This window comes from Buteo buteo, chromosome 16 (assembly GCF_964188355.1).
Source record: "Buteo buteo chromosome 16, bButBut1.hap1.1, whole genome shotgun sequence".
NCBI classification, from domain to species: domain Eukaryota; kingdom Metazoa; phylum Chordata; class Aves; order Accipitriformes; family Accipitridae; genus Buteo; species Buteo buteo.
In genome coordinates, this window is record NC_134186.1 from 29,879,717 (window position 1) to 29,903,356 (window position 23,640).

General features: G+C 49.0%; 5 protein-coding genes across 5 annotated transcripts; 2 read left to right on the top strand and 3 right to left on the bottom strand.

The window, feature by feature from the left end:
• Positions 1-221: 221 nt before the first annotated feature.
• Positions 222-1,139, top strand: LOC142040478 (olfactory receptor 9G19-like). The gene is given in 3 exon segments (XM_075048454.1): positions 222-768; positions 771-1,008; positions 1,010-1,139. Coding segments are annotated over 3 exon segments (915 nt in total).
• Positions 1,140-4,532: 3,393 nt separating this feature from the next.
• LOC142040474 (olfactory receptor 5AR1-like) lies at positions 4,533-5,519 on the bottom strand. Its single transcript, XM_075048446.1, has one exon. The coding sequence runs from the start codon at positions 5,517-5,519 to the stop codon at positions 4,533-4,535; it is 987 nt and encodes a 328-aa protein (XP_074904547.1).
• A 3,653-nt stretch (positions 5,520-9,172) lies between these two features.
• Positions 9,173-10,186, bottom strand: LOC142040601 (olfactory receptor 5J3-like). The gene has a single exon (XM_075048684.1). The coding sequence runs from the start codon at positions 10,184-10,186 to the stop codon at positions 9,173-9,175; it is 1,014 nt and encodes a 337-aa protein (XP_074904785.1).
• A 6,701-nt stretch (positions 10,187-16,887) lies between these two features.
• LOC142040477 (olfactory receptor 5AN6-like) lies at positions 16,888-17,808 on the bottom strand. The gene has a single exon (XM_075048453.1). It carries the CDS (start codon positions 17,806-17,808, stop codon positions 16,888-16,890), a length of 921 nt encoding a protein of 306 aa, XP_074904554.1.
• Positions 17,809-19,951: 2,143 nt separating this feature from the next.
• Positions 19,952-23,574, top strand: TBX10 (T-box transcription factor 10). The gene is made up of 8 exons (XM_075048685.1): positions 19,952-20,032; positions 21,511-21,811; positions 22,094-22,277; positions 22,354-22,455; positions 22,534-22,705; positions 22,814-22,969; positions 23,041-23,108; positions 23,196-23,574. Exons 1-8 carry the CDS (start codon positions 19,952-19,954, stop codon positions 23,572-23,574), a joined length of 1,443 nt encoding a protein of 480 aa, XP_074904786.1.
• Positions 23,575-23,640: the final 66 nt, after the last annotated feature.

Here is a 23,640-nt window from a genome sequence, read left to right on the forward strand (position 1 = left end):
TCAAAGTGATGCAAAGTGATTAAAACACCAAACCTTTATTTGACATAAAATAGCACAATCAAAATCATAACAGTGCAGCCCTTCTCAACACAAAATTTACTCTGCCTTTTTCTTTTGTGTATGCGCGCATGCATGCTTAGCCGGTGTCCCAAAACCCTGCACTGCAATTATCAAATAGCCATCATGATCCATGTCTCCAGGTCAGTCCCTTTCCCTTGTCCATGGAAGAGAGGAACCACAGTTCGGTCACCAGCTTCATCCTCCTGGGGTTCACCACTGACCCGAAGCTGCAGCTTCTCTTGTTCATGGTGTTCACCTTAGCCTACATCACCATCCTTGTGGGCAACATCACCCTCATCATGGTGATACGGCGCAGCTCACGGCTCCATACCCCAATGTACTTCTTCACTGGGAACTTGTCCTTCCTGGACCTCTGATATTCCTCCGTCTATACGCCCAAGATCCTGCTGAACTGCGTCTCCGAGGACAAAAGCATCTCCCTCGCTGGGTGTGCTGCTCAGTTCTTTGTCTCTGGTGGCTTGGCCCACACTGAGTGCTATCTGCTGGCAGCAATGGCCTGCAACCGGTACGTGGCTGTCTCCAACCCACTGCTCTACGCTGCTGCCATGTCCAAGAAGCTGTGCCTGGGGCTGGTGGCTGCCTCCTACCTCGGTGGCTTTGCCAACTCCACCTTCATTACCAGCCACATGTTTGCCTTTAGCTTTTGTGATACCAACGTCATCGATGACTTCTTCTGCCACCTGCCCCCCCGGTGAAGCTCTCCTGCGATGTGACAGACAGCTACCAGGCGCTCCTGTATATCATCCTGACCTCCAGTGTCATCCTCCCCTCCACGCTCATCCTCGTGTCCTATGCCTCCATCCTGGCTGCCATCCTGAAGACGTGCTCAACCGAGGGGAAGCACAAAGCCCTCTCCACCTGTGCTGCCCACCTCACCACTGTCACCCTCTACTACGGCTCCATCCTCTTTATTTATGCCTCAACTTCAGAGGGACAAGGCGGTTTCTGTGTTTTACACGGTGATGATCCCCATGCAGAACCCCTTCATCTACAGCCTGAGGAACCGGGAGGTGAAGGGGGCACTGAAGAGACTGGTGAAGAGACAGACAGCTTCTTAACAGAAGAAAAACAGGGATTACATCCCCAAAGATGCATACAGCAAGAAGTGTACCAATCTTTTCTTGTTTGTGTTTTCATTTGTTGCTTTTCACAATAGATGCAGGAAGATGCAAGGGAGGAGCATAAACTCTTCTGATCCTGACGTGCTTCCTAATGGACAGGACATGCTGCCATGCAGACCTGCTCTCCTTCCCACCTCTCCCCGTATATAATTTATATCTGTACTATAAAATGGGACCTTAGCAGTGGCTGGCCTCATTGTCGTACATCATCTTCACCCTGTGCTTTAGCTGGGTTAAATATTCCTTACTTACGCCCAAACCCGGAGCTCGGGGGGAGCTCCATGCGTCATGAAGTAACATGCCTCTGCTCCTGAACTGTCCCAGTTATTTCTTCACAATGCTGTTTTGCACCACATAAACATACTTTTCATAGTCCTAGACTATTTTCCCAGTGAAACGTTCACACCAGTGTGGATAGAGTGGGTCAGATTGGAAGAACCAATGTCAAGAAGAACAGAGGCATCTGGGATTGAGTTCAGTTGCATGAATGTAGATTTTTAACACCCTGGAGATACTCCCGGGTCTCCCCCTGAGCTTTCAGATGTCGCTCCAGAATGGCCCAACTCTTCTGAAGACTGCATGGCATACACGTCAAGTGCATGCCAATGTCTTTGGCACCTCAGGACAGAGTAAATGGCACCAGATTTCTACATGAGGGCAACGAAACCCAGACCTGGCCTGGGGAATTTCACTGCATCTTGCTCCTTTCCTGCAACTTAAGCAAAAGTTTCCAGCACCACTTGTAGGAAAACATGTAAAAAGGATGAAGCGGTTTCTTAGTTATTAAAGTATCTTTTTTTCCTTTATAAAGTTTTAGCCCAACTGAGAGGAAAAAAAACCAAAACCCAATAAAGCTTTTATTATTATTATTATTAAGAGTGTTGGGGGGAGGGATTAGGTGGTCTGAAGTTGATTAATCGCCTTCAAATTTAGATAAATAAAAATTGAGTGATTAAGTCAGAGTTCCTTGTCTCCATTTGTGATGAATAAAGATGTGTTTCTATTTTGTAGTTTTTGTTCAGACAAAGTGCAGTTTAAAGAGTTTAAGTTTGAAGATCTCCAAGCTTTCTCCTCTCACTGTATTTTCGTTTGCATCGCAGGCTGGGGTCAGGCCACATGAGCTGGGTTCCTTTTGGATTAAAACTAACTGAAAATGGTCTTGAGGGAGACACCTAATGCAGTTTGACCTCCAGTAGGTGTTCAGATACCCGGAGCAGAATAAATTTAATCCAGAGAAAACTATTCTGAAATGCATATACCATAGACAGCTGGTCCATGGTACCAGTGCTTTCAGACCTGTTCCTGTTCCACCACATCCGTTCTAATGATCTGTCCTAGGATGTGATAAAACATCCTCTTATTCCTACATATTTTAAAGGGGACCTGGCAGACTATCTCATAATTAGACAATGAATTTTTTAGATGTTGAGAGCCAGGTGAACCCATTCCCATGCTTACTGTCCAGTCCCAGATTCATAATGGTAGGAAAATCACATTTATGAAAACCGGTCAGACATGGAGGATGTATGTAGTGTACTTCAACTTGTCTCACAGTTTAAGAGTTAAAAAAGACACAAGCAAATCTATCCCAAGGAAATTAATGACAAGAAATTCAAGGCGTGAGGCGTTCTGGAGGAGGTGCAAAGGTGAAGAGAAATGCAACAACCTTCCCCGGCTCCCTCTGATAGGAGGTCAAAAGCAGGGGGGGACAAATCACCTCATTAGCGAGAACCAAGGGAACCACGTTATCTGCACATGTCATGAAGACAAGGGTGTCTCTTTAATGAGCATGTATGACCAAGGTTGTCCCAGCACAGAAAGCCCTCCAGCAGGCCCTCCAGCAAGCCTGAGGTCCCAGCTCTCGCCAGACAGGTGGTTACAGCTATTTCCATCACAAGTGATGCTGCTCCCCTTCCCAGAGGAAGAAGTGGTCCTTGAGGACCAACCACCCTTCCAGGAGTCATCAGCTTAACAAGACCTTCTGGGGTTTACCAAGAAACTTTCCTAATCACCATGAAAGCTTCTCAGAGGGCTTGTAGTCAACTTACCTCATTCTTCTTAACAAGCCATGAGAGACTAATCAGCAGGGGCTAACAAGAAAGAAACTTTCTTCCTTGTTAACAGCAAAGTGTACTTCTACAGCTGCCTTGCTTGTCAGACCTAGTCCAGGCCCCAAAAGCCGATGAGTTGAAGAGTCAGTGGGACGATATGTGACTCTATTAAGGACAACTGTGGCGGCCTGGATGGATGGAGAGCAATGCTCCTCAAGGTTTCTCTGATTAAAGTACCTGCCCCTCATCCCTGAGGTTAAATTCCCACCTGCAGACTGGGGTCCTTCTTCCTTGGTGGGATGATGCAGTGACCCAGCAGCACCCTGAGCTCCTTGCTGAGGAGGTATGGTGCTTGGTGGGAGCACTGGTTGTAGTGGGAATTTTCTCCATGCCAGTCTTGGTTCTGCTCGGGATCACTTCTAAATGTTTCTACCCCATATTTGTTCCTGGTCAGCACTCTTTTCTCTCCTATTGGTCTATGGGGTTAGCTACAGTATAGTTGCTAAAGTTTTTTGGTCATTCCCCTGTATCTCATGATTTATTTTAGAGGGAAAAATCACACAATTGCTCAAAACTAAGCAAAAACAGTTAATATAACCAAAATAAGATTAAAATGCCAGGATAGTGAGCAGGTGCCTGACTGGGTAATTTTACCATTAGTCACAGGAGATGCCAGATGACAGCTCTCTGGTCCTTGAGCAAGTTGCAGGCACTGGTGAAGTTTCTCAAATAAATTTGAAAATACAGCTACTGTTGAGCTAAAGTAAGTTGCAGAAAAGGCCTGACGAGTCTTGTTGCAGTGAATTGTTATGAATCCCAGTGTCTATCTCTAATACTGGGAGCACTAAATTACCTGACTCTTGTGTTCACCAGAAATGTGCCCATTATTTGATATGAAGAGAGCTTTGGCCGTCATAGTCACGCTGAAAGCAATAGGTGTTATTTGTTGTCGTTGCTCTAGACAACAGTGGTAATGCATTCGCAAATTACAAAGGGTCAGAGGGTTTAAATTCTTGAAATTAAAATAATATTAGGCTGTAAACACAAATAAAGGTAGCTAACGCATCCCTGAGACAGGTCAGTGAATGGCCTAATCCAAGAGGAGTTAATGACCCAGTATTTAGGAACAAGGCAGAGGTTTCCCAGTACATTTGTCCCCAGTAGCTCACAGGAGAGCACTGCTTCTTTTATGCCATAGCTGTACAGAAATGGAAAGTACAAACATTTCTGAGAAGACCTCTCAATTCCTCTGATGCACCAGGGAAAACTACTTTTCAGATTAACATTTCCTCTTCATCACTCTCCCCAGAGCATTCTTCACCTCCTTGTTCCTCACGCTGTAGATGAGGGGGTTCAGCATGGGGGTCACCACCGCGTAAAACACAGAGGCCACTTTGTCGAGGTCCTGGGAGTGCCTGGAGCTGGGTCGTGAGTACATGGACGCAGCGGATCCATAGAAGAGGGTCACGACGGTCAGGTGGGACACACACGTGGAGAAGGCTTTGAGTTTCCCCACGGCCGAGCGCATTCTCAAGATGGTGGCCAGGATGTAGGTGTAGGAGATGAGGATGGTCAGGTTGGTGACAAAGAGGTTGAAGCCAACCACAACGAACATCAGAATCTCATTGATGGTGTGGTCCGTGCAAGAGATGGCATAAAGCGGGGGGCCCTCGCAATAAAAGTGGTTGATGATGTTGGGACCACAGAAGGAGAGCCGAAGGGCAAACCCTGTGTGGATAGTGGCACTCACGATCCCAGTAAGGTACGAGCCAACTACCAGCAGAGTTTGTGCTCTGCTGGACATGGAGATGACATAGAGCAGTGGGCTGCAGATGGCCACATAGCGGTCATACGCCATCACAGCCAAGAGGTAGCACTCGGTGGTGGCAAAGACTGCATAGAAATAAAATTGTGTGAGGCACGCGGAGTAAGAAATGACCTTCCTTTCTGCTAGGAGATGCAAGAGCAGTCTGGGGGTGATTGAGGAGGAATAGCAGATGTCTAGGAAGGACAGGCTGCTCAGGAAGAAGTACATGGGGGTGTGAAGCTGGGCATCCAGTCTGATTAACACGAGCACCCCCAGATTCCCCAGCAGAGTGATCATGTAGATCACCAAGAAGACCATGAAGAGGACAGCCTGGACATCTCCCTGCTCTGAGAACCCTGAGAGAACAAATTCAGCACTGGGTGTGTGATTTCCTTTGGCCATCATCATAACACAGTTGCTGTAGGGAAGCAGAGATGCAGAGAAAAACGGAGTCAGCATATTCCTGTTTTCCCCACAAACAGAGGTTAAAGATGCATTTATTTTTATCGGGAAATACAAATTTCAGAGGCAGGAACTGCTGAACAACATATTCAGTCTTTGTCTCAAAATACATTTTAAAGTAAACAAAGTGCATGTCTGAATTTATTTCTAATGGTTTTATTCTGGTCTAGTCGCTACTAATTTGGTTTGATAAAGTCACTTCACAAATCGGAAGTCTTATTCTACCTCCTGAAGAAGTTAAGATGTTCGTTACCCATCAGATCCAAAGAGGTAACCACAGCAATTGATTCTGACATTAGAAATTGGTCTGGATTTAAAACAAACAAACAAACACCAAACCAAAACAACAACCAAAACCCCCTTGTTTCAGAAGATTGAAAGAGAGAAAGCATTGGTGAGAGATCAAGACATTTTTAAAATAATTTCCTTTAGGAGAGTCAGAACAAGTTAAAATGAAACTCTAATTTCTTCCCTTCCTTCCTATGAGACTCTGAAATTAAGTTTGAAACAGGACAGTTAGTGTAAGTATTAACCCCCTTTAAATATGGTGATACCTATATCATTCTTGTGATGCCACTGAATTGAGAAAGACAGTGGGAAGAATTTTAAAAGGTTGGTACCGGTGGAAACCCCAACAATGCTACAGTGCTGTTATGAACTGGGGCAAGTAAGATGCTGATAATGTAGCTCGAGGGGGGCAGGGAAGATAAAATTAAGCTCATGTCTTCTTAAAACAGGAGTTAAGAATAGTCACAGAAGTTGCTCACTGAGGGTTTTTGAACTGTTAAACAAGATACCAAATTATACCATTGGAAAGGACCCTTCCTCATGAGGAAAGTTCAGTACATGTGCCTTGCTCGACTTACACGTGAGCCTCCCTTAAATCTGGATTTAGTCAAACAGATTTTTATATTTCACTCCAGCATTAAGTCAGTAGCAGAAACTTTCACAGCCCTCTAAAACAATTTGAAGTTTGCCAAATAAACCAGGTAGTGCTTCTATGCCGTGATCTTTGTATTATAGTCGTCTTAACTGCCTCACGTAAAAGGTCTGAGATAAACCAGACCTCAAGGACAGCAAGGGGGTTTTGCCAGCATGATAACATGCCCCAGACCACCGATGCTTTGTAGAGCCACTTCATCAGCTTGTTCGAGCTGCTGCCATCTCCGGCCACTAGACAACACTTATGAATCACAGTAATCATGATTAAAATGATCAGCTGAGATCAAGGGGCTGCTGACCTCTGGCAGTGCCAATGTATCTCAGGTGGCTTTACTCATAGCCTCATCTAGTGGCTGCCTTAAATTTGGAAAAGCAACTTATAAACGCCTGGGTTTTGCATGAGATATCCTGACCTTAAGTGACTATTTTGTGTGAAAACAGACTCCTGTCTAAAGCCCTCCCCTTGCAGCAGATCAACACTTTGTAGCATTATTTAGGCTAAAACTCACCTGTCTGGTCACATCTTGGGGCCCTTTTTGGTTTATCAGAGACTTATTATCTCCTAGACCAAAATTTTATGGGACTAATAAGCCCCAATTTCTCCCCGTGTTGGTGTTGAAAGCAAGAATGATTTGCCAGGCATGAAGGGCATCAATACTTGACCAAGAAAAGCCAGTGTTTATAGGCTTCTTTCATTGAAAGACCAAGGAGTTTGCTGCTGCCCTCCCCTTGGTGTCATGCAAGAAATTCCTCTTGGGAATTGATGACTTTGGAAACAGCTCCTTAAGGAGGAGACATGAATAAACACAATTAGCAAGTTAAATGTAAGCTTGAGTATTTTTTCCACTTCTTTATATATATATAAAGAATTTATATATATATATATATAAAAAAAATCTCTTGGAATATATAATTTATCTCTTGGCATCACAGAGAATTAAAAAGAATTGGTGTAAGAAATAGAGATTCAAGGATTAGGACATAGCTCAGTATTTGGAGAAGTATTGCAGATGCTATTGGAGAGAAAGGGAAAACTATTCAGAAACTCTTCTGCTGCAATTTGTTTTAACATTATCTGGGATATTCTGTTGATTAAAAAACCCAGAGTTAGATCCAGGCATCTGAGAGAGTCACAGCCAAGTTTATGGAGAAAAGTTTCTCTTTTACTGCTCTTAAAAGAACAAAACGGTACTAGTATCTGTAGTCAGATCTTCTAGGGAATTATTTTCTATCCATTCATGGGAAATATAAATCTTTCTTCAGGAAGTTAATATCTGGTATTAGCGACCTTTCTATCAAAACAAGAGCATACCTCTGACACTATCTTCATCCATTTTACTCTTCTGTTCTTTCCAGAAAGTGTTCTGTGGATGCTGAGCATTCATGCTCAGCTGAATTATAAATTATTGATTAAAGGCTAGTTTCACCTTCTCACTTTTGAGTGGGGTGTTTGAAGGACTCCAGAACATCAGCATGGTGAGCTGGAACTTTCCCCTTAGGCTTAAATTGACTCTTCAGACTATGCCCTGAGTGTGACAAATCCATATTTGCCATTTAGCTCTATCAGCCTTTGTTGCCAAGCAGCAAGTGGAGAAAACCATGCACATTTTCCAGAAAAATTCACCTCACACTGATGTAGATGTTTAAAATAGATGAGATGAATCAAAGCCCCAAAAGGCATAGTTGTGTCCATAAGGGGAACCTATGGTGACTAATTCAGATGTGAAAGCCTACAGTTAGATAGGATGACTCCTGGACCAGGGTGACTCAACCCCTGAAACCTGGAAGCAGAAATTATGAATAAGCTGCAGCTGAGTTGGAAAATAAACTTTGCCTAGATGGAGAGACACAAGGAAGAGAGGAGAAGGTGGGGGAGTTTTGGACAACATTGAGAGTCTCAGAGCTGTCAAACGTTGGGTGCATTTGAATACAACATATGCCCAGAAGCACGGAGGCTTTCTGTATTGTCAACACCAGATGACATCCTGGGAAAAGCCAAGACTGCTCCGACAATGTCTTGAAAGACTGTTCCTGGACCAAGATGAGTGACTGCTTGTCACAGGGGATAAAATTCCACCTTGCTCCTAGGCAAAGGAGCATGTCAGCGTGGTGGCTCCAAGCTGGTAGCTTTCCATGGCGGAGACCCATCCAGGAAAGCAAGATGCCCAGCACAGGTGCTCTGCATGCAATATATATGAAGCACAGGGATGTGCTATCCCCCCATAAAGACTATCCTCGGGCAAATCAGAAAAAATAATAAATCAAGTTTATTTTTACTAAAGCAAAACCTTAGGCAGCTACTTAGAAAATTTGAAAACAAAATTATGAAAGACATTGTCCCTCTCCAACACATAGTCTTTATTTAGCTTGTCCCCTTCTGCTCTGAGCCAACTCTTTCAGGCTACAGGATTTAATATCATTGTAACATTGAATAAATCCTCTTTGGTAAAAAGTATCAACTGTGCATGTTCTACAGCTGCTTATAAATTAATTTACTCCAAAATTTTCACTGACAATATAAGTGGTTTTAGGATTGTCCGTCTTTCCTGCATTCTTTCTTTCTTTCAGACATTGTAATTACAGGTAATTTATTTTTCAAGGGACCCCAACATGGAATTAGTTCATAATTCAAACGCCACAGTGTTCAGCACGAGGTAGAGCACGTACATCTCACCAGATGTGCAGAAATGTACGGTGCCCTTCTTCTGTCAGGTGTCAGCCTTATTTCTTCTGCTGATTCCACTGTGGCAGATGATATCTGCTTCGGTTTGGTTAGAGCGGGACCTGTGGGAATACCTGCAGGAGAGGAGCTTGTTCGTAGCTCTTCCGAGAGTGCTCCTCACCTCCTTGTTCCTCAGGCTGTAGATGAAAGGGTTGAGCATGGGCGTCACCATGGTGTAGAAGATGGAGGCCATTTTCCCTCGATCTTCTGCATGTCTGGAAAAGGGACGGAGATACAAGAAAGCCGCAGAGCCGTAGAAGAGGGCAACGGCCAAGAGGTGGGAGGTGCAGGTGGAGAAGGCTTTGTGCCTGCCCTCCGCGGAGCGGATGCTCCAGATGCTGAGCAGGATGCAGGCGTAGGAGACAGCGATGGCCAAGACTGAGGCTGTTATGATGAAGCCGATGCACGCGGCCATCGCCATCTCGTTGAGCCAGGTGTCAGAGCATGAGAGCTGCAGGAGCGGTGGGATTTCACAGTAGAAATGATCGACGAGGTTTGGGCCACAGAAAGAGAGCCGGAGGAGAGCGCTGGTGTGCACAAGGGCGTTCAGGTTGCCGGCAGCGTAGGCGCCCACCACCAGCTGGACACAGACCCCGTGGGACATGGCAGCCAAGTAGTGCAGAGGCTCACGGATGGCCATGTAGCGATCGTACGCCATGACGGCCAGAAGGACGGCTTCTGTGGTGCCAAATACTGCAAAGAAAAAAAACTGTGTGATGCAGCCATTGAAAGAAATTGTATTTCTTTCTGCAAGGAGGCCCGACAGGAGCTTCGGCGTGATGGATGAAGAATAGCAGATGTCCAGGAAAGAGAGGTGGCTGAGGAAGAAGTACATGGGCACATGAAGCTGAGAGTTGGTCCTGATGAGGATGATCATCCCCAGGTTCCCCACCAGCGTGGTGATGTAGATAAGTAAAAAAATCACAAAGAGCAGCTCCTGCAGATCAGTGAAGCCCAAGAGGACAAACTCGGTCACGTTTGAATGGTTTCCCCCAGCCATTCTCCTGGCACCAGCACAGAGCAGACAAAGAAACACAGGGAAGAGGTTAAATGCTTTCTCCCAGCTCACAGGAATAGGTAGTGCCTGAGGCTAACGCAGGGTTCTGTGTTTCCTGGAGGAATGCACCCACTTATTTGGAGAAAAAATATGTTATCCTCAGTGGGCAGGTTGAAGATCCAAGATAATATATTGAAAAATACTATTTTGACAAAATAATAGCCAATAGTTCATCTATGGAAAAAAAATCTTAAAGCTTCAATCTTAAAGGTCTGGCTGGCCCGTTAAGGAAAGAATCAGTCTTGCAAAAGAACTTGCAAATGATGTCTTCTCACAAACATCCAAATTCTTTCCAATATGTGGGCATGTTTGGGAGGATTTCTTTCCCTTTGTTGGGGGGATGTTCTTATTTAGAGACAAGTAAATACAATAATATCGTGCCTTAATTTGTCACATTAATTAGTGTTGCATTAAATAGATAACAGACCACGCTGGAGTGATTTTCTGACTCTGTAGTGATATGTTTGGGTCAATTAAAATGAGACCAGCATATCTGATTGCAATTTCATATAGGTTTAGCTTCAAGGGAAAACCAGCTCCTTCTAATCTGAATTATACTTCCATGTCATCTTCCTTACGCCTTTTGGGTCTGCTAATATCAGGAATTTTTATCCCAAATTTGAGTTAGGAATTAAGATTCAGACCTACTGGAGTATGCATTTTTCACTTCAGGAAGGACCTTAATAGCTTCAGTATTTCTTCATGGGGCTGTTCCTGCTTCTTCAGGGGATGGACACACACTTGTTAAGGAAGCCCTTCCCCATCCAGCAAAAATTGCCTCAAAACCTCTTAGAATTTCACCCTCTCTCTGGTCAATGGCATCTCGAGTCATTGTCAGAAAGGTACTCACTGGTCCTTGAGGTGAAAGAAAAACACAAGCTCCACCGGTCTTTCCAAAACCAGGAAGGTTTCCCTATCACATCCTCTAACATGGCTGGAAGATTTAAGTTTTACCTCATGCCCACAGGACAAATTACCAAAGGGTCTCTGGGGCACCTGAAAACGGAGTGTGTCTTCCCCGAAGAGCCTGGGATAAACACTGAGATTTCTCTCTGAGGTTTTAGGGATGGGGTCCCCAAAGCACATCAGACATTATGCCTGCAGAGCCTGAGCAATTCGACTTGTGTACACAACATTGTAATGAGGAGTGGGACACAAGGCAATGCATTTTTGCTGAAGACTTGGATTTGAAAGATTTTCTTTCTTCTCCAGGAACATGGGAGAAAAAAGAAAATGCTAACTCTAAGTAATGGATTAATTTAAGGAAATTATTGCTTTATATTTGTAATGATTGGTTAGATTAATTTGCTTTTGTACTACATATTTCCACAGAGCAGATGTGGAAACATTAAAGAAAAGTGGATTGAAATGCAGACATCAATTCACCATTGTGTTGTCATTTTCTTTTTCCAAGATAACTTGTCACTTTCCATGTACGCTTGAATATGTTTTTACACCATTGCTTCCCAGGAGGTAGAGTCTCAGAGCAGGTCCTATAAGCAGCATTTGCATGGATGCAGCTCTCTGAAAGCCTGGATCCAAGGGCAGGATGCATCACCCATCCATGTGTCCGGACAGTGAACTCAGGTAGCTCTCCTAGACATTTGCAGTTAGGGGCATGAATTTCAATCAGTATTTTTTTTTCTTCTTTTTTTTTTTCTTGCTACCCATCTATGAGTCACACACCTGGTGTTCAGTATCACTATAATTTTACCTGGTATATTTTTTCTTCCTCTGTTCTTATTCATGGTTAAAAAAAAAAAAAAGTGATGACTGCTTCTCCTGTTATCCACTAGAGATTACCTTAAAATATGTGTATGGCCTGTTTGAGAAATGAGTATTACTATTTCTTCCCTTCTCACTTCCCTCTTTCCATCGGCCTTGCTGTCCATTTCCCAGCACCAGCGAGATGACTGTTTCTTCAGGATGATTCCTCTTCTCCCACCACCCTTCTTGAAGCAGCTTTTACTTCCCCATTCCTCAGGCTGCAGGTCAGAGGTTCATTGCAGAAAGTCCCTTGACCCGCTGCCAATGCTCTTTTCCAAGTGCTGGTGGGCGTCTTTGCTGCAAGGACATCTCAATGGCTCATCTTCAACGTGGTGGCCACCACAACTTCCATGTCCTTCTCTGCCAAGCTGCTCTCCAGTCTGTCCTGGGGCGATTCCTCCCCACGGCCAGGACTCAGCATTTCCCCTTGTTGAAGTTTGTGTGGTTCCCACCTGCCCATTTTGGACAAAAAAGCTCCCTTTGAAAAGCCATTTTGCATTGTGTGCTTCAAAATTAAAATATCCCCAGGATGGATGTTCGGTGCTTGTGAAAGCAGGAAAGGAAACAGATAGTGTGACTTGTTCCTTGTAGAAAAGAGCAGTTGACTGTAGACAGGGTTATGCTAAATTGCTTTAACACCTTTAAATGGGTTCAGGAGATGCAACTGCAGTCATCTGCATGCATGTTGGGCAGGGGGAAGGAGGCAACTGCTGTTTCCCATTGCTAACATCTCACATTGCTAACATCTCACACATTGGATGGCCATCTCCTCGTCCTTATTAATTTCCTTCTTTGCCATGGGTGGCATTTATGTAACTTGAGTCTAGACATCTCAAACACATACATGACATCTAACAACATCCAAACCAGCTGTTCTCAATACCACTGCTAGTTTTTATAGTGTAAAACATCATCCGGCCCATCTCAGACATCCACGTCATCGCACACAGGAGCATCCCTTTCTCTGGGGTGTCTGCCTTAGATGCACATGCTGACACTGCAGGTGTCTAAAGCCAGCTGAGATTAGTCCTGCCCCATCTGTCTCTCTGTCCTTGCTCAGCCCAACCTTCCCCTTTTCATTTTCCCTCTTTCTCAAGAAATAAAGAAAATGCAAATTTCTCTTTCTTGGGTTCAAAATGCCTTTCTGAGCCATGTATGGTGGTGAAGGCAGACGCACAGGAGGGTTTTCTGCTCCAGGGCAGTAAATGTGTCTAAAATGAGTCATTATACCTCCCATTTCTCTTTTGAAAACAAGACATACCTTGGCCATCGATTTTAAAGGGAGTAAGGCCAAACCGGGACTCTCCCTTTCCTTTCTGTACTAAGGGAACCTGAAGGTAGCTTGGTTTCCAGGTAGCCTGGAGAGAAAAGGGTTGTGCTCCAGGTTCCTGGTTCTTCCCATATATCTGGATGGCACGTGATGGAGAGGAGTCACCACCCCAGTGCAGGATTTACGCGTTTGTAAGCCAAAGTCTTCAACTTCTTTTTAATCAAAGGAAAAAAAAATACATTTCTCTGTTTCTGTGCCTTTTTTACCCACCAGCTAGAGGAGACATCCAGAGTGGGATTCATTTCACCCTCTTTTAGATTCAGCTCATATTAAGACCCAAACCTGAGCATCTGTCGTTACCTATTTGTGAGCTAAGTCTCATTATAGCTAACGCGAGTCTGGCCAGTACAATCAGCAGAGCTGATCGATCGCTTCAGCTGACAAAATGTCGGTGTCTGCCTTGCAGTGAGCCACACCAGACCCCACTGGTGGACGTGACCAAATCTTCCTTGGTCATAAAGGGGGCCCACGTACCCAGTCCACATGTAGAGGTGACATGGTGTTTATTTAAAGTTAAGGAGATAAGTCCTTCCCCTAAAGACATCTGAGGTGATTCCCAACTCTAATTACTAAGTATCTAAACAAGGGGAGGTGGATAGCAATATTTGCTCAGCTCTCTGTCTGAAACAGATTTAACTAGAATTAAGGCGGCTCCACCCAAAAGCGCAAGCCTAGCTGGGTCCAGCTAAACTCTGAGGTGCGGCATGTGCTTTCTGAGGGAGAGCCAAAAGACAATTATTTCAGACACAAGACTGCAAACACTGGGGGTTAAACCATGACATAACTACGGTGTTAAAACACTGTTTTGATTGCCTTATTTCTGCTTTCTTAAGTAAAATGAATTCCAGCTGGAAACTCATTTGCATCTACAGTCCTGCAGCTTTAATGTGACAGAGAGAGAAGCTAAAACACCTTTCTGGAGATGTGGCTGTAGCAGCTCCAGCCCTTTCAGAGGAGAGGAGCTCCAAAGCAATTGGGGGCTAATCAGCATGAATGCAAAATGAGATGCAAGACGCCAGCCACGTCATCGCGCGTTCACCGTGACCCACCAAGAAAGGGGGTTGCAATGCTGGATGCTCCTTCTCCCCTCCGCAGCTCTCCTCTGGAGCCACGCGGGGTGTTTCCCACCACTCACGGTCAGATGCTGACCCCGCAGAAGTCGGCGAGGGCCGTTAGACACAGCTGACCACTGGTTTCCCCAAACACAGCAAGCCCTGCTTGCACAACGAGCAAACCGCTTTCGGTTTTGAGCGTGGCAGCTCCGGCAGGAAGCCACAACAAGCAGAGCAATAGTGCTGTAGCCACAGACTCATATTTTTAAGACACAAAGGTTTCATGTTCCCATTTAAACACCAGATGACGGTGAAGGCAAGACCAGCTGGACACAAAGTCATTGAATAGTGTCGCATTTTACATATTGCCCAATAACGGCCGTAAGTCACCGCAGCAAGAAGAGATGCTCTGGGACTGTAAATAAAACATTAAAAATAATCTTGAGTCTTTTATTTAAAGAAGAAGGTGGCAATCTTCCGTGCGCCTAAATTAAACAACATTCTGAGGGTGACAGTCACAGAGGAGCAGAGGTGTGGGACAACAGCAGGAGTTATACGCAGAGGTCCCCGTTCAGTCGGTCGTGCTGAACACGTCTGGAGACGTGTGAGAGGATGAAGAGAGGGGAACCTTGCTCGCTATGGCTGTGTCCAGGGTCTCAGCGTCAAGAAATGGGTAGTCTGCATGTAATGTGAAATAACTACGGCTAAGTGCAGTTTTGAAACCCATTTCAGGGACAAAGAAAAGATACATGAAGGAATCAATAACGTCATATTCTTTTTGACTTGATGCCAGCAGCAAGTGCTCCATGTGCTTCATATTGCAGATGAGGGTAGATCTGGGACTTCCTACTGTGAATTTGCAACATGGGAAATTCCAGTTAGAAAAAAAAAGGGGAGGAAAAAACCCGCTCTAAGTGCAGTCAAACACCGAAATAGGGGTCAGGGATGTTGTCAAACCTCTGCCCTTGGTGGTCCCCAGGGCTCAGAGGGACAACGGGGTCTGAGTTGGCCCTGGTTGGGGTGGTTGGCCGTACCGCAGACCTCCCGGGGTCCCTGCTGCGGCGGGGGCCAGCTCAGCCCCTCCTGGGCAGGGCGGCCCCGACGGCAGCACAGCTGATAAGAAAGGAGCGCAAACAGCCTGGGAGGACGTTTGCTCTAGGCTGACCGTGCTAGCCAGGCAGCCAACCGTCGGCTGGATTAAATAATAACCAGGGAATTATCAGGAAGCTTTGGGAACAAAGAAGGATTCAGCTGATTGACCCTGGGTGCCTGTTAGTTGTGAGTCATTAATAAATCAGTGAACCGCTTTGATCCTAACTTGATTTAATCCAACTGTGCAGCTTCTCCCTCCAACCCAAGTTATTACATGTCTCTAGGATAGCACTAAGTAGGCTAAGCCAACACTCCAGATTTTTCCATAGTCCTGACAGAGGCTGCAGTCTGTAGGGACCGAGGTAATACACAAATTGAAGTATTCTTTCTTTTTTCATGTATGCAACGTTTGTGCACCACCCGGCAGCTCTCTCTGCAGGAAGGCAGCAGGAGACACATCAGAGCAGGCAACGGCATCGGTCCAGGGTGCCATGGGCTGCAAAATATGGGGTCTGAAGGAGAAGGCTTCTGAGTAACACCATAGCTCCTATGATCTGTTCTGGTCAGGGTAGCAGGGAGATCATGGCTTTTATTGCTGTCAACAGGGAGACGGAAAGCAACGGTGTAGAGCAGTGGATGGGGGTTCCTTGGTAGTATCTGCCCTGGGGGGGATTAATTACTACTGCATCTTAAAATGCTTTCAAAGTGCCTTCATTCACAATAGAGGTCACCCAAATACCGTATTTAACTTAAATTTTTAGTTGCCTAAAGTTAAATGACATGTATGGTGCTGTTAATCTTTTAATGAGGTTTGAGTATGAAAAAGAAAAAATATTTCCTGTGTAGCATACTAGTTATTTGCTGTCATATCTATTTTTCTTGCTAAAGGTGTTGGCATCCTGAGGCTAGTTATTATGGCCCTTAAGGATTTTAAAAAGCTGTCTGGAAATGGATTTTTTTTTAGTGGAATAGTAGAATTCACCCCCTGTTTATTCTGATTTGCTAAGCAAAAGGGAGAGCAACACATGACACAGCTTGCAATTTGAGTCCAAACAATTACAGAAATTTTTGCCATATTCTTCTGGTTTAATTTGGCCTGATACAGAGGACTGAATAAATGGTAGAGAGCAAAATTTTAAATGAGGAGTAGTGCATGCTTGTAGTTCTCTACCTGTGTCTTCATTAGGTTAAATTAACTACTAAATATAATTATCAACGTTTGGAGAACTGAGTGAAATTATTGGTATCCTAAACCAGCTGAAGATATTGAATCAGCCAGTGCAGCTGCTAAGTCAAAGTGCAGAAGACCCAAAAAAAGTTATCAATCTGAGATAATTAATCAAAAACTGAGAATATCACCCACATCTCCATTCTATCTGGCCATAAACTTACAACATTCAAGATCATTTTATTTTTGCGAGTATCCTCAAAGCCTCCTTCACCTCCTTATTCCTCAGGCTGTAGATCAAGGGGTTCAGCATGGGAGTCACCACAGTGTAGAGCACCACAGCCCATTCATCTTCTTCTCTTGAGCTGTCTGAGCTTAAGTACATAAAAAGCGATGCCCCGTAGAAGATGCTCACGGTGGTGAGGTGGGAGGTGCAGGTGGAGAAGGCTTTGCGTTTGCCCTCAGCTGAACTGATGCTCAGGATGGCAGAGATGATGGCCACATAGGAGACCAGGACAACCAGGCTGCTGGACACACCGAATAAAGATGCTGAAGTTCTTAGGATAATGTGGCTGAGGGTGGTGTCGGAGGTTGAGAGAGGTATCAGAGCGGAAATGTCGCAGAAGAACAGGTCGATGATGCTGGAGCCACAGAAGGATAAACTGGACATGCCGATAGTCTGTCCCATGCCATTTGTCAACCCCACAAGATATGACCCAATCACCAGCTGGAAACAGTGTTTTGGGGACATGACAAGGGGATACACCAGGGGATGGCAAACGGCCACGTAACGGTCATACGCCATCACAGCCAGCAGGAAGCATTCGGTCACCCCCAAAAGATCAAAAATGAACACCTGAGCCACGCACCCAGCATAAGTAATGCCCTTTTTCTCTGATATGAAGTCAATCAACATCTTGGGGGTGATGACGGTGGAAGAACAAAAGTCTACAAAAGCCAGGTTACCCAAGAAATAATACATGGGGGAGTGGAGCGGAGGGCTGCCCCTGATTAACAAGATCATCCCCAGGTTCCCCAGGATGGTGACAAGATAGGTGAACAGAAACATCAGAAAGAGGGTGATCTGAGTCACTGGGTCCTCTGTGAACCCCGTTAAGCTGAACTCGGTCGCTTGGGTGCAATTGCTTTCTCCCATTAGCTGGACATGTGCTTTCTGTGTGAACTCCTTGCTGCAGGTTTCTTCTACAACAGGCAGGTATCTCCCAGGTGGAAAACCTTCTCTCCAGTGGAATCTGCTCAGAGACAATCATACAAGAACTAGAGGAAGAGTTTAGGCACAGATCAATTAGAAACAGTTTGCCAAAAGTCATATCACAATGTGAGTAAAACAAATGGGGCGCTGCAAAAGCAAAGGTTTGCTCCAGCTGCAAAATCCCACGGCACAGCGTGGTGCGTGGTCCTCCGGCTCACCTCTGGATGTTCAGCAGCGACCGACATGAAAAGCTGGAGGGAGATTACACACCAGAGTAGCTTTGCCTTGGTGCTGCGTTTCGTCCCCTTTGTTAGCGTTCAGCCTGGGACTCTGAGATCATCCAGCTCAATAGGAAACACAGAGAAACACAGTGCTTTTCCAGTGCAGAGTTGATTATTCATCATCTCATCGTCACTTGCCAACCACCTGCTTCCTCCCTCTTTGCTGGGACTTATTCCTAACTGTGAAACCTTACACAGAGGTTTATATTGGTTTCCCCTCCGTCCTGATACACTCTTTCAGCTATAAAAACTTTTCCTAGGTATTTAGCCTGTTTCTAGAATGTTCAAATGGAAATGGGCAACCCCCAAAGCTGAGCAATCTCTCCTTGCATATATTTTGGGGAAAAAAAACATCTTTTGGACCTGCCTCATCTCAGCAACAGTAAGCTCCCTAAATGTTCTTCACATGAAAGCTTCTGATCCTCATCCCAGAGCCCTTTGTGGTCAGTGGGGAGAGGAAGCCTCCTGAGCATGCTCTCCAACAGGGTGATCTCCAGACCCCCCTTCTCAGCAGTTGTGTGGTGAGGACACAGGACAGCCAGCTCCCTGGGTTTGGTGGAAAGCCCAGAGTATCATGAAGAACTGAAGCCCAGGACCCTGCAGGTAGGGCATGAGGTGAAGATAGGAGCTGTTTCTTTTTTGCAGAAGAAAACTACGGGAGATGGGTGGCTTGGCACTCACTGTCCTTGCTCGTGAGTCTGGTACTGGAGCTCCAGCTTGGGCTGAAAGACGACGACCCTCGCTTACATCTCAGCACTATCTCTGCTTCCTCCTGATGCTCTTGGAGATGGATGTGAAGACGCACGTGCCTGAAGCTCTGCAAGGGAGCTCGAAAATAAACCACTGTCAGCAAACACCCTTACTATTTCACATAATATGGGGACTTGGGGACTGTGAATCTCTTTGAGCCCCAGGAGGGTGGCAAAGCCCAAAGCAGGTCATTATCTTTTCTCTGCGTTTCTTAGTTTGGAGAAGAAGTGTACCCAGAGGAGATGACCTCAGTTGGAGTGAGCAACAGGGCTTTGGGCTCCCTTCAGAGTAAACCATGGAACAACACCCCACCTTCACATCAACTTTTTGAGCATTTCAGAGACAGTTACAGCTCCACAAGTGCCGTGTTTGACATTATCATGCCAGGGAGCTGCGGGGGACCTTGCGAATGGGGTGCAGTCCCACAGGAGCTGAGCCGGGGCTGGTAACAGGCTCCATCAGCAGTCCCAGGCACCGTGGACAATGAACCACCTTTCTTCTCATCTTACATTCCTTGTTTCCAAACCATAGCTCACAAGTTTGGCTGCAAGGAGCCAACAGAAGATCGTGGTGACCTTGCTAAAGCTGAGGCAAATGCTGTCTTCTTTTTGTCCATGCAGCCATCAGTCCTCTCATCACCCAAGGTGCTCAGGTTGGTGAGTCATGACTTGCCCTTGGTACATCCATGCTGGCTACTCATGGTCACCCTCCCATCCTTCCTCTGCTTGAAGAGGTCTTCCAGGGGGATTTGCTTCTTAATCCCGCTGGGGACTGAGGCAGCCCGCAGTCCTTGTGCCCTCCGTCTTGGTGATGACATTTACCTTCTTCCACCCATCACACTGGAAACACACCAGCCTCGAGGGAAAAATGAGAGCCTGAGGGAGAGGTGCCCAGAACTGGAAGGAAGGTGATGGGAAGGATCAGCTGAGGAGAGTGATAAAGGACTGAAAGGGGCAGCAAGAGGAGAAAAGGGCCCTTCTGAAGGGACGAAAGAAAGCTCTAGGGCTGGCCCTGTCTCTCGTGGCTCTGATGGGGCTTCCCAAGCCCAACGGGGGATGCGGGGTACCTCCTTCTACAGTCTTTTCACACCCAGCAAGGGAGAGTGCCAAGGGCAGCAGAAACCGCTGATGGCTAAGGTCAGGTGTATTTTGCAGAATGAGAATTAGCTTAGACACAGAAAGCCCTGACCCACACCCTTTGCTGAGCACTATGTGGGGCAGCAGGCTGAAACCTCCCCGAGCCAAACACAAAAGGAAAGTAAATGTCACACAGACTCCCACCAGAATTCAGCCAGATCCAGGCTCTCCCTCTGCTCTCGGCAAGAAAAAACCGTTCACAGTGCACCGCTGTGAGCAAACTCCCACAATCTGGGCACCATTTGGCATTTAAAACCCTTCCGGGGCCACATCCTCGCCTTTTCTTTTCTCTCCAGCAGAAAAATCAGCTACAGGAGCTGCAGAGCACGGTGCGATGCCACGGATGAGCCCTCAGCAGGTCGGGTCCTGCCTGGGGCTGAGCCCCCTCCATCCTCCTCCCTGCTGTCAGCATCGCCTCTCGCACCTCCTCATCTCCCCGCTCGATACCAGCCCTGCGGCCGCGGCCCGGCTGACAGCGGGAGACGGATGGGGCCGAGCCGGTGCCGCAGGGCACGGGACACGTGTGGGGATGTGATGGACGCAGGGGGCCTGGGGAGATGGTTTCTCCCCGCTTTGCATCAGTCCCGGTCCCAAAATCCAGCGCTGCCGATGCAGCCACCTCGGCCACCCCGCAGCGTACGGGGCCCAGAGGGTTTCCTCTCCATTACGATGGCCGCAGGATTTAAGCACCAACCCCAAAGCAGAAGTGAAGGCTGAGGCTCCGTTGGGAGAAAACAGCTGGCTCTGGGCAAAGCAGGGAGGGATTTCAGCCTTTGCCCAGTGCCACCATCACCGGGGTACCGCCGGGGACAGAAAGCCCTCAGCATCCCCACGAGGATGTCCCCTGTTCCCTCCAGACCCATCCCCAGAGCCCCGGCATCCCTCATCCCACCCAAATACACTCTTGTGGTGTGCAATGAGATGGCATCCGTAGACCCATTGCAGTTTGCAGGGGAGTGGGGGGCTCCGGAGTAGCCCCTCTGCTTCCCCCCCCCCCGCAGCCCCCCACCCCTGTGTCAGTCACCTCCCCGCACACATCCCTTGCCCCCGCAGCACTGGCTTGTCCCCATCCATCTCCCGCTGTCAGGCCGGTATCGAGCGTCGTGATGGGAAGTGTGGGATGGAGGGGGCTCAGCCCCGGGGCAGGGCTGGGGGTCCCGGGTACCACGGCAGAGACAGAACCAGCATTTGGGATGGGTGCAGACGGGGGGGGGAGCGCTTTCCTCCCCGCCGCCAGAGCCGCAGAGGCTTTGCATGAGCAAAACGCTCATGTGTGGATGCCTCAACACCTCGCCGTGCTTTTTAATACAAGGTGTTGGCGGCGGGCTGTCGGTCGAGTCGCCGGTGCATGGGCGGCCGCCGCGTGTCGAGAGGGGCTTTGCCCAGGGGAGAGGGTCGGAGCAGCCCCCATCTCCCCCCGCTCAGATGTGTGACACGAAGGGGACAAGGAGACCCCCAAAAGAGCTGTCCCTCCCCAGCCCAGGGTACGCCGAGATCCAGCTGGGGACCAGCGGTGGTCCCAGCAGCCCCAGGACCACCGCTCGCCTCCCGTCCATCATCATCGCGTCAAGGCACGAAGGCAGGTCGGGGAAGGGGGCCGTGCTCCAGCCCCCACGTCTCCACCCCCCGAGCTGGGGCATAAAACCCCCCGGCACGCTGCGGGGGTACAGTCCAGAGCTGGTGCTGTGCCGGGAGGGGCTTCGTTGGGGGTCCCCACTGCCACCCTGCCGGGGGACGGAGCCACGGACACCTCCTGCCCACCCGCTGCACCCATGGCAGGTAAAGCCCACCCACGGCAACGCTCCCCTGTACCCAGCGGTGGGGTCCCGCCGTGGTTTTGGGGAGCGGTGGGTCACCCAGCCCCACCAGAGGGTGGGATTGCAATGGGGAGGGGGATAAAACCCCACTGTGGTGGGGGGCCAGGAGTCCCCAGTCCTCCCACCCCCTCCACGGAGAGAGGATGCGATGGGGTGGCTGGTGGTACATGGGGTCTGCTCCTACATCTGGGGTGCAGGATCAGCCCCCCCCCACACACACACACCCCCCTTCACCCCTCCCCAGCCTTCCCGGGGGGGCCGGGCGAGGGGTCCCCCTGCGGCACCGGCCTCGGGTGGGCAAGCGAGGGGCCGGGGACCAGCGGCAAGAACCGGCGCGTGTGCCACGCCGCGGCACGGCTGGAGATGGGCAGCCTCTGGGAAGAGTTCAACCGCCTGGGCACCGAGATGATCGTCACCAAGGCGGGCAGGTAGGGACCGCGGCGGGGCAGGGGGGGGCTGCCGGGGTAGGGGGCACCCCCTTCTCACCCACCCCCTGCCCCGCAGGAGGATGTTCCCCACCTTCCAGGTGAAGCTGTCGGGGCTGGACCCGCTGGCTGACTACGTCCTGCTCATGGACTTCATCCCGCTGGATGACAAGAGATACAGGTGAAGATGGGGATGCTGGCAGAGGGGGGGGGGGGCGGGCCGGATCCTGGCGGTGCTGAGCCCCCCCCCGCCCCACAGGTACGCCTTCCACAGCTCCTCCTGGCTGGCGGCGGGACGAGCCGACCCGGCAGCCCCCGGCCGCGTCCACTTCCACCCCGACTCCCCGGCCAAGGGAGCCCAGTGGATGCGGCAGATCGTCTCCTTCGACAAGCTCAAGCTGACCAACAACCTCCTGGATGACAACGGCCACGTAAGGACCCCGGCCTCGGGGTGGGCGATGCTGGGGGGACACGACGCACCCCTGCGTGGGGGGGGGGGTCCTGCCTACCTCCCCCCCCCCTCTTCCCTCCCCCCCCAGATCATCCTCAACTCCATGCACCGCTACCAGCCCCGCTTCCACGTGGTCTTCGTGGACCCGCGACGGGACAGCGAGCGCTTCGCCCACCAGAACTTCAAGTCCTTCAGCTTCCCCGAGACCCAGTTCATGGCCGTGACGGCTTACCAGAACCACCGGGTGAGCCCCGGGCTGGGGCGACAGCGGGGTGCCCCCCCCCCGGGACCCCCTGACCACGCTCCCCTCCGCAGATCACCCAGCTGAAGATCGCCAGCAACCCCTTCGCCAAGGGCTTTCGGGATGGCGACCCCGAACCATGGTAAGCCCCCCCCCCCCCCGACACCGCCCCGACACCATGATGAGGGTCTCCGCGCCGTCTCCCCTGAGCCCCCCATCTCTATTGCAGGTGCGGGGTGCCGGCAGGGTCCCTGCTGGGTGCAATGCCCCGTGCCCGGGCCACCGCGCTGCCCTCCCGCCCCGAGAAACGGGAGAAAGGTAGGGGGGCTGGGGGGGCACCTGACCCCCTGTTGCTGTCTCTCCCCCCCCCAGGGGCTCCCCGCAGCCGTGGGGCACCGGCCACCACCGTACCCCCACAACCGGCCCCGCTGCCGGCCCCCCCTGGCTTCCCCGAGCTGCCCCCCCCCTCCTTCCAGCCCCTCGCCTGCCCCCCCGGCGTCTACGTGGGGGCCAAGCCCCGCACCCTGCCCTACCCCCTGCCCACCTTCCCCCCGCTCAGCACCTACGGCACCGCCACGGCCCCCGCCTTCGGCTACGGGCAGCAGTGACGGCGCGGGGCACCCCCCATCACCCCCCCCGGGACCCCCGACCCAGCCCGCGGCGGAGGGGACGGA

Excerpts from the sequence above, each read along its gene's own strand:
- LOC142040474 (XM_075048446.1), bottom strand. The coding sequence starts at position 5,519 with ATGCTGACTCCGTTTTTCTCTGCATCTCTGCTTCCCTACAGCAACTGT.
- LOC142040601 (XM_075048684.1), bottom strand. The coding sequence starts at position 10,186 with ATGGCTGGGGGAAACCATTCAAACGTGACCGAGTTTGTCCTCTTGGGC.
- LOC142040477 (XM_075048453.1), bottom strand. The coding sequence starts at position 17,808 with ATGGGAGAAAGCAATTGCACCCAAGCGACCGAGTTCAGCTTAACGGGG.
- TBX10 (XM_075048685.1), top strand. The coding sequence starts at position 19,952 with ATGCGGGGTACCTCCTTCTACAGTCTTTTCACACCCAGCAAGGGAGAG. Across the intron at positions 22,278-22,353 it reads ATCGTCACCAAGGCGGGCAG|GAGGATGTTCCCCACCTTCC; the intron begins GTAGGGACCGCG and ends CCTGCCCCGCAG. Across the intron at positions 23,109-23,195 it reads GATGGCGACCCCGAACCATG|GTGCGGGGTGCCGGCAGGGT; the intron begins GTAAGCCCCCCC and ends TCTCTATTGCAG.